Source organism: Orbicella franksi, chromosome 7 (assembly GCF_964199315.1).
Source record: "Orbicella franksi chromosome 7, jaOrbFran1.1, whole genome shotgun sequence".
Lineage (NCBI taxonomy): Eukaryota > Metazoa > Cnidaria > Anthozoa > Scleractinia > Merulinidae > Orbicella > Orbicella franksi.
In genome coordinates this window covers 6,099,444-6,109,203 of record NC_138151.1, presented here as the reverse complement: position 1 = coordinate 6,109,203, position 9,760 = coordinate 6,099,444, and the positions used below count along the sequence as shown (strand labels likewise).

At 44.9% G+C, this 9,760-nt stretch overlaps 1 protein-coding gene across 2 annotated transcripts in view; it reads left to right on the top strand.

Annotated features, from left to right (window-relative positions):
* Positions 1-9,283: 9,283 nt before the first annotated feature.
* The window catches only part of LOC145493272 (uncharacterized), a 219,932-nt gene continuing 219,455 nt past the window's right edge, over positions 9,284-9,760 (top strand). For both annotated transcript variants that reach the window (XM_081472700.1, XM_081472701.1), the window contains exon 1: positions 9,284-9,453. In XM_081472700.1, coding sequence (XP_081328826.1) covers positions 9,348-9,453 — 106 coding nt within the window. In that variant the 5' untranslated portion in view covers positions 9,284-9,347. The remainder of the gene's footprint in view (positions 9,454-9,760) is intronic.

The window sequence follows — 9,760 nt, the reverse complement described above, 5'->3', positions numbered from 1 at the left end:
TTTGAGTATGTGATATTGTATTTATGTCATTATAGACTTGCTTTGACACGTAACACTGATCTATGTTAAATATCAGTAATAATTCTCCCCACATACACATTCACAGAGGACACATCAGACAAGACGACAAATGAGAAAGGTAGACCAGAGTTAACACCTGAGACTACAGCGCGTACGCCTAAAGTGGGTTCAAGTGCTTCAGGCGTTCAAAGGAAGCTTTTTAAAGATGGTAAGAGTGTTTTTGTCATTTGCATCTTAATCGAAAAATTTACAAAATCCTTGATCGCGATTGGTTCCGGCTCCGTGCGCATGTTTGTCACGAAATCGGCGCGCGATCACTCAAGTGCAGGTATCCAACTACAACTTTTTGTAATTGGATACCTGAGACTGGACACCTACGCCATTCACACGTCAGTTATGCTCTTTCTCAATTTTTTTTTTATTTAAAAAAATATTCGTACAGGACCTAGCTTACATTACATCACTCTACATTCATTACTCAACATCTCTACTTATTATATTTCTGTGGTTATTGAATTAATCACTAGTAATCTCTAGTACTTATTTTGTACTTATCCTAACGGTCACTTACTAACAGTCACTTACAGCGTTACTACCATTACATTGCTAAACAAAACATGACTTACATCACAATAAAAAGCTCACAATTCACTAATTGAGCTTACTTGCCTACTTAAAATTATCCTCTTTCTCATTTTCCCTACAATTTTTGAAACTTATGGAAAACGTTACAGACTTTTTCGTTGAAACAACGTTCTCAAAACACCTTATTCTCGATATTTGTTACCGGATGCGATTAGTTCAATTCTACTTCGTGTCTTACAATTTTGAACTTTGTGGAGTGTAATTAATTTGTCTGAAATTATACACGTGATTTCAAAGTCGAAGGAGCGCGCGGCAAGAGTTCTACTAGAAATCACGTATGATTTCTGACCAAAGTTGCACTCCACTGAGTTCAATCACCACTTTACTTCATCAACTTTGTACCAGTATTTTATTGATTGAGTGGTCCGTTTTTTTTAAGACGAACTGGAAATGCTCTTATATCTTATTTTGTGTGTAGAACAGAAAGAGATGCGATTTAGAGCAAACAACAGTGCTGGCTTTCCTGCAATTCGATTGTTTACTTTATACAAACGTTTTGTTTTAGTGGCAAAAATAGTGCGATTAGTGAATAAATCGCACTGCTGAGGGCCAATCAGATTGCAAGGATCACCAGTGATGTCAAAATAGATGTAATAAGCATGGGCAATCGTATGACACCAATATCACGCGTGTTTACGGAAGCCGCAGAAATTGCCGAGTCGCGTATTAAGTAACTTCCGACCAAAATCTCCAAATTCCAATTTGTCCACTTCCACTATCCTAGTCGAAAGGAATCGGAGAAAAACCCTCGGAGCGAGGCGAGAACCAATAACAAATTCAACTCACTTGTGACTTCAGGCCGGCATCGTGCCGAGGCCATGGACATTGGTGGAAGGCGAGCACTCTCATCACTGCACCCTTACCGTGCCTTTCTCTACCCAGGTGTGGTACATTTACAGGTTAACGCACTCATTGCTCGTGAATTATCGGGATTAACCTGTACTCGTTCACTAAAAATGCACTCGAAATTTTCAATACCGCACTCGGCAAAGCCTCGTGTGGTATTGAAATTTCTGGTTCATTGTTAGTGTTACACTCTACTCAATCTCGCACAGGAACTACTACAAAACTACAATGGCAACACGTTTTCTCATCGATCCTCGTTTCGTTTTCATTCTCTCCAACGCGTGGGATTTTCGATCCCATAATAATAAGTAACCTGGGGCTGGGCCCAGTCCCTCACGTTCTACTTGTAACACACTCCCCTCCAACAGAAATGTCGTCCCGACATTATAACAGGAAATACAAAACCAAAAAGAACAATGGTTAGGAGGGAGCGTCAGTTCTCATCATGTTTCAAACTGAATACCTATTGTGGCAGTTCCATTATCCGCAGGTTTTGTCTTTAACAGTTTGTAACTAGAGGGAAAATCCAACGCAAATTTCGCTTATGAGTTAAATCACAGAAGGCGAGCAACAGGTCTGCTTGTCCATGGTTAATACTCGGAGTAATCAGTTGTGACTTCAGGAGTGTTCATTACTGGTTTGTCCATATGGGCTGTGGTATATACTGCAGCTGTGGAATAAATGGGATGTGCGGGGTGCAGTGAATACACCGGCAGTGAGGTACAAGCCAGTTGGCCATGACTTGGTAGGGAAGTATCACCTGAGGGCATTGAATTGCGTTTACTACTGGACGTAAACGTTGGTACTCGGGTACCCCCATCTGACTGTAAGTCAGAATCCGAGGGGGTCGTCTCTCCCTTCTAGGTCGCGTAGCTCCCTCTAGGTGTTCCTCTGAATCTGAATTGTCACTTTCCTCAGGGGCCATATCAGTCACATCTAGAACGGATGAATTTGGCACTGATGAGTCACCAGTGTCCACTTGTGGGTCAGGTTGGTCCCTGGTATCTGACATAGTGGCACAATCTTCATTATCACAGTGGTCCTGTGGGTCCATGGGAGGGGTGTCTACTTCCGCCGGAAAGGCTATTTCATGGGTGACTGGAGAGGACAGTGTGTTCATCTCATACTCATCATCGGAACTCTCTCCAATGTCTTCAGGCTGAGGTGGCACTCTAGGTCTTAGTTGGGTGGTCTTGGATGATGCTCTCGTTGGTTTAGGCAGTGGTAAAGCATCACAAGGAAGTAGCAAGTTACGGTGTAACACTCGTTGTTTCCCACGGCCAAGTTCTGGCTTTACTCGATAGACTGGACTATCAGATATGCGTTCCTCAACTACATAAATTTGCTCTTCCCAGTGTGAACGGAGCTTTCCAGGTCCTCCCCTTTCTGAAAGGTTTCTAACAAGTACGCGGTCGCCGGGGAGTAGGACTGCTGCGGAAGCCTTCTTGTCGTAATACACTTTACTCCTGGCTGACGATTTCTGGGTGTTCCTAGATGCTAGGTCGTAGGCCCGTCTCATATCTGCTTGCCACGTCTTTACATAGTCCTGGTAATCACCCTGTTGAAGGTCGTTGTCTAGGTCAAACAGCAAATCAACTGGTAATCGTGGGGAACGGCCAAACATCAAGTAAAATGGCGAGAACCCAGTCGTTTCGTGTCTTGTGCAGTTGTACGCATGTATAAGCTTGTTTAAGGAATCTTTCCAGTTCGATTTCTTGTCCTCCGGGAGGGTCCTTAGCATCGAGAGTAACGTTCGGTTCATGCGTTCTACCTGGCCATTGCCCTGTGGGTGGTATGGAGTGGTTCGCGAGCTGGCAACTCCACTGAGACGTTCTAGGTTGTGGAACAATTTGTTTTCAAACTCAACACCTTGGTCGTGATGTATTCGTGTTGGGAAACCGAACCTTGGGATAAACTCATTGTAGATCTTCTCAGCAGCAGTGCGGGCCGTCTTGTTGCGCGTTGCATAGGCTTGGGCATATTTGGTAAAGTTATCAACAATCAGCAGTACATATTCATATCCACCTTTGCTCTTGTCCAGATGCAGAAAATCAATGGAAACTACTTCAAAGGGTGCTGATGTCATCAGGTGCATCATAGGTGCTTTCGTGACTGTGTTTGGTTTCTTCTGTTTGATGCATCTGCAACGTTGTGTCACAAAATACTCTATGTCACGGTACATATGTGGCCAGTAGAAGCGGGACCTTGCAAGTTCTGCGACTCTCTCCACTCCAAGGTGTCCCATCTCTGTGTGTAGTTCTTTAAGTACCACTGGGATGAAGTTGTGTGGCAGAACTAATTGTATCTTAGAGCTTGTTCTTCGTCGCAGGATACCATGTTCATCAACTTCCAGTTTCTTCCATTCTCTCATAAGGTTGGTAACTCCATGGGGTTCATTTTTCAGTTGGCCACCACCCGGTTTGATCCCGTGTGTCTTGTAGTAAAGCACGCGGCATATAGCACTATCCGAGTGCTGTGCCTCCTTGATTTCACTAGGGCTGAAGGGTTTTAGATTCAGATCCTTTAATGTCGGTTCAGGAGTTGTCAAGTCTGCGGCAATTGTCGTAACCCATGGGATTGTGCCTTTTGCCTGTTCCCTAACTGCTTCCACGGTTGCTTCAAGGACATCTTTGGGTACTTCCTCTGTACAATCGCTCATATACTTGTCTATGTCCAATGGGATTCTTGACAGAACATCCGCGTCAACATTAGTCTTGCCCGGTCGGTACTTGATTGTAAAGTTATAATCCGCTAACTCGGCCACCCACCGATGCCCCGTGGCATTCAACTTTGCTGATGACATCACATACGTTAACGGGTTATTGTCAGTGAAAACAGCGAAGGATGGAGCATAGAATAAGTAATCCCTGAATTTGTCAGTAATTGCCCACTTTAGGGCCAAGAATTCTAACTTTCCTGAGTGCAAGTGGTAGTTCCGTTCCGCGGGCGTCAATGTCCTTGAGCCATAGCCAACAACTCTCAATTTCCCCCCTTGTTCTTGGTAGAGCACCGCCCCAAGTCCTTCGCTTGAGGCATCCGTGTGCAGTACAAATGGTCGTTCAAAGTCAGGGTAAGCCATTACCCCTGGCTGCATAAGAAGTTCAATTAGGAAGTTTAATCGCTCTTGGTGTCTTTCATTCCACGGGATTTTGTGATTTGATGACGATTGTCCTTTCGATGTCGGCAACTTCCACTTGGGGTGCTCTTTCTGTCCTTTAGCTCAGCTGGGCTGGTCACTGCATTCTTTAACTGAAAGTAGGTCATAAAGGGGTTTGGCTAATCTGGAGAAGTCGCGAATATATTGGCGGTAATAGCTTATGAAACCCAGGAGTTTGCGCAATTCACCAACAGTTCTTGGTTTAGTTTCCTTAAGGGCTGCCCACTGCTGCAACGTCTGCTGAGTCCATCGTGTAGCCATCTGCTGAGACTATTCTGCCTAAGTAACGAACACGGGGCTTAAACAACTCACATTTCTTTGGCTTCAGCTTGATACCATACTCCTGCAAACGTTTAAGTACCTTTCGCACATTGTCTACATGCTCAGAAAATGTTCTACTGTACACCAGGACATCATCAAGATATGGAATACATATTTCATCGCGGAGACCTTCTAGGCATTTCTCCATGTACCTCTGGTAAGCTGCGGGTGCATTTTTAAGGCCAAAAGGAATCCGGTTCCACTGGTATAAACCCCAGGGGGTGATGAACGCTGTTAGATGTCGGTGTTCTTCTGCTACGAATCCTTGGTGATATGCCTTTCCTTGGTCTAACACTGAAAAGTAAGTGTTCCCACTGAGACTATTCAGGATGTCTTGGAAGCGAGGGATGGGCTGGCGGTCATCCTCAGTTTTGCTGTTTAACTGCCTATAGTCAACACATAGTCTCAGACTGCCGTCTTTTTTTCTCACACACACCACTGGGGAAGAGTAGGGTGACTTTGAGTTGCTTATCCAACCACGATTGATCATATCCTGCAAGTGTGACTTTACCTCTTCGTACAAGGGCTTTGGAATTGAATTGTATGTTTTTTGTACTGGGACGTCATCTCTCAGGTTGATTTCCAATTTCAAATGTTCGGCACATCCAATGTCACCATCATCTATAGCGAAGGCCCCGGATTCTTCCCTCAACATCTCCTTGACAATCACCCGTTGCTCACTTGACAAATGGCTCAAGTCAACTGGGGGAGTCCACTTTGCTTTACTTTGTTCGGGCTGACTTGGCTCCCACTCATAACTGGTTGCCTCACTCCAAGTTTCACCTTCCTCTTTCTCTTGTTTCTGTTCAGCTTCGACTGGCAGTGGCGTGACGGACTGCACTAACTGTATAGTGCCCAGTTCTGTCCGCCTACGTAAGGTCATCTCTCGTTCGGTGTTGTTGCATACTGGAACATACATTCGGCTCGAAGACCTCGGGGAGATTCGGTGGAGACAGCCCTGAACTTCTAGCCCCTCAGGCCACGCCCCTTCCTCTTTGGGCTCAAACACAACAGGCAAATCTTCTTCTAATAGTCCAAAGTGTACCTGACATTTGACTCTCACAGTCTCTCCTGGTGGGACACGTATGTCTTGTCTGCCGACTCTGAGCATACCGGTGTCAGCTTCATCATCCATACTTTGGATGAAATTAACCAGCGCTCTTGCTTCGCCCTCTTTCACAGATGGTAACGAGTCATTCACTATTCGGGGCAATAGGCTGGTTGTGTTGGGGCTACTACTCCTCTTAATGACCTCTTCAATGACATTAAAGCCGATGATGGGATACTCCTGATTATCTTCACTTCCTATTAGTATGGGTACTGTCAATGGCTCCGAGTACCCGTCCTCCCCAACCAACTGGAACTCTACCTCAATCCAGCCATCATATGCGATTTTTGTACCGTTCACGGCCTGGAGATTTAATCCATCTTCCCCCAATAACTCGCTTATGTCTCTTACTGGCTCGTTTGGTAGGTTAATTTCTTTCCAATGTTTGGACACAACACAAACTTGAGCTCCGGTATCCCACAGGGCATCCACCTTTTCCCCTTGAATCAAGCAGGAAACCACACATTTTCTTCCCACTAATTTGGTGAGTTTAGAACGTTGTCTCGGGGTTAGGTGGGAACTGAACGACGTTTTCAATGTTTCAACACTTGCCCTTTCCCTCAGTTCAACTTCGCTAATGGCTTGACATAGTTTCTTATGCTTCTCCCAATGTTCCCTTTGACAAACTTTTGAACAATAGTGGCTAGTATGGCACTGTGAACACCGCAAGTATTGATGTGCCCAATCCTCCCTCTTTCCACAGTTCATGCATTGTTGGGACTGCTCATGAATCGAGGGGGCTGCTCCTTGTCCCGTGGGGGCAACCCTTGTCTGTTTCCCTGGGGGCTTGCTGAGTTATAGCCCCTTCGTCTTGACCTTAGGCATTGGTAACTGAAGTGGCCGACATCACCACACTTGAAACAATGGTTGCAACGGAAACCCCTTCCTTGTCTTTCACAATTCCAGCACCCTCTAGGGCGAACCCTCCCTTGCTCTACAGGGTTGTACTGTGGGTGAGGGCTAGCGCGGCTTTGTTGTTCCATGCCCTCCCGGATAGCAGCCAATTCCGCTTTCAACTCTCTAACTTCAGTAAGAAGGTTAACTTTTGGTGGCTTTTCTGGGGTTTTACCTTCAACTGAGGCATGGCTGTCGTCATGGGTGGCCAATTGGGCTACAAGCTGTGTGGGGGTTCGGTTTGTGAGCTGGTCATGACGGGAACCAAGCTTCTGCATTCTTTCTGTTTCATTACTAACTGCTGCATTCAATTTCTCAAAAAGTTCTTCATCTTCCACTTGGGTGTTTTGCAGGCATGGTTTTATCTCCATTTTAATGTTATCATTCCGTAACCCAGTTAATAATGAATGCAGAAACATGCACTGTACCAGCTTTGGGTCATACTTCAAATCAGATCCTGCTTCTTGAGATGCAAACAGTACTTTCTGCTTTAGATCAAGGAGGCGAACAAGAAAGTCCTGAGGGGTCTCCCCAGCTTCCTGTACTGCCGAACTGAGCAGCTGATACATTTCCGTAGCCCCCCTTTCTTGGTAATGTGACCGGAGTATTTTACGTAATCTGGCAAGATCTAGATCGGGCTTACCTTCCAAGTAGCTCCTCAATCTAAGGCCTGGATTGATGGCTCGAATAACGGCCTCGACAATTTCTTCTTCTTTATAGCCCCGTTTCAGTCCAGCGTTAATTTGGTGAGCAAGACTGGTAAAGCTCAAGCGATCTTTCTGACGTGAATCTCCAATCTGTCCCGATATTTTAAATTCCTTCCTGAACGGTGGAATCGCTGTGGTTTCTTTAGGCGTAATTGCATTTGTGCTTGACTTGACAGCAGACTTCTGATCCACATGTTCGGTTTTCACACCACCCTCTTGTTCACTCTTCGCGTCCTTCGTTGCCGGTTTCTTTTCTTTAATTGCTTCTCTGAGATTCGTTAGTGCTTCAGTTCCGAGTTCTTCGGCGTCTAAATATTTCGTTAGGATTTGTATTAACGCCAGACGTCCCGTATCCGTCTCTTTAACTTCGATATGTAGCCCCGCACAGATTTCTCGAAGACTCGCTTCGCTAAGCTGACAAATTGCTGTTCTCACCTCTATCTGAATCTCTTCGACGACTTTTATAGACATTTCGATTGTTTCTTTGTCACGTCGGGGTCACCAAATGTTACACTCTACTCAATCTCGCACAGGAACTACTACAAAACTACAATGGCAACACGTTTTCTCATCGATCCTCGTTTCGTTTTCATTCTCTCCAACGCGTGGGATTTTCGATCCCATAATAATAAGTAACCTGGGGCTGGGCCCAGTCCCTCACGTTCTACTTGTAACATTAGTGAACTCGTGCAGGTAAATCCCGACAATTCACGAGCACTGAGTGCGTTAACATTTTAATTATTCGAATTGAATACATTGCACAAAGAAACACTGCATTGAAACCACTACGGTGTAATTGGCAGTGGTGTGTTGAATTTACACAACGGCTATTACACCACGATAATGACGTCAAAAAGGTTGTTTCGTCACAACTCAGTATCACGTGGTACAAATCAGCCAATCAGAAAATCGGAATTCGTACAGTGTATGAAAGTTGAATAATAAAAGTGCGTACTGAAGTAATTAAGCTGAGGGTAACCCTAAGATGGTCGACTGATATTCCGGGATGCTAAAGAGCTAGAGATACTCCTGGTCGCACCATGCCAGGAAACTTGAGTAAGCTGCGGCGGTATGAACCACTTTGGCCGACACAGACTTTACCTGCACCTCATAGAGTGTTTTCACATGACGTCACAGCAGCCGTATTGGTAGCCAAAAACAATGAAATGGGGGCCATGTTGGTGTACCTAACCAATCCTGTAGGAGCTGAACTCTTGTCTTATCTAAACACTTTCTTTCGTTGCAATGAATGTGCATGACTGCTGGCCACGTCAGTGAAATAGAGCGCATGGCGCTTTCACATTTTTTATTGAATTGAGGTTTCAGGCCCTATCCACTCTACGCTGGAGAAATTTGAGAACGAATTCCTCCGGTTTGAAGAGCGTTTTTGAAAAGCTCCGTTTTCATGCGGACCGATTCGCGTGGACGATAGGCCTAACCGTAGAAATGAAGATGCGTTCAAATTTCTCCGGCGTAGTAAAATTAAATTTGTGCGGTTAGAAAAAATTTTGTATGTCAAGGATTGATCTGCGAAAACGTGTAACAGAAGTAAAAAATAAAAACCTACTTTTTCTTTACAGAATCGAACTCAACTAGCCATCAAATACCCAGAGCTAAAATTGTGGAGACAAAGTTGGAGACACAACGCATGGATGGTCACCACGGGAACGTTTCACAGGCGCAACCTACAGAATCACACAGCCAGACAAGAAAAGTTTCGGCATCCCACGTTCTAAAGCAAGGCTCTGACAGAGGTAATCTGCGTCATAATTTACTGTAGTGTACATATTTCCATGCTAGCCTGCGCCAGAAGTCAACACCCTCAAGTGTCTAGGAGATTATGATAAATTTCCCAATCTGCAGTTATCTAAAACTAACAGGAGATTGCAGTTCCTATAATACCTAGTTGCAAGACAGGTGAACAAAACTGTCTTTCCAATGTAAATCCTCGCCTCCCAGCCCCGCGACTGTGCGGATAATAGGGGGCAATTTGGCATGATAATCATATCTCTGCAAGTGTCATAAGCGTTATTTGGAACGTTGGTTTTTATGAGCGGGGAT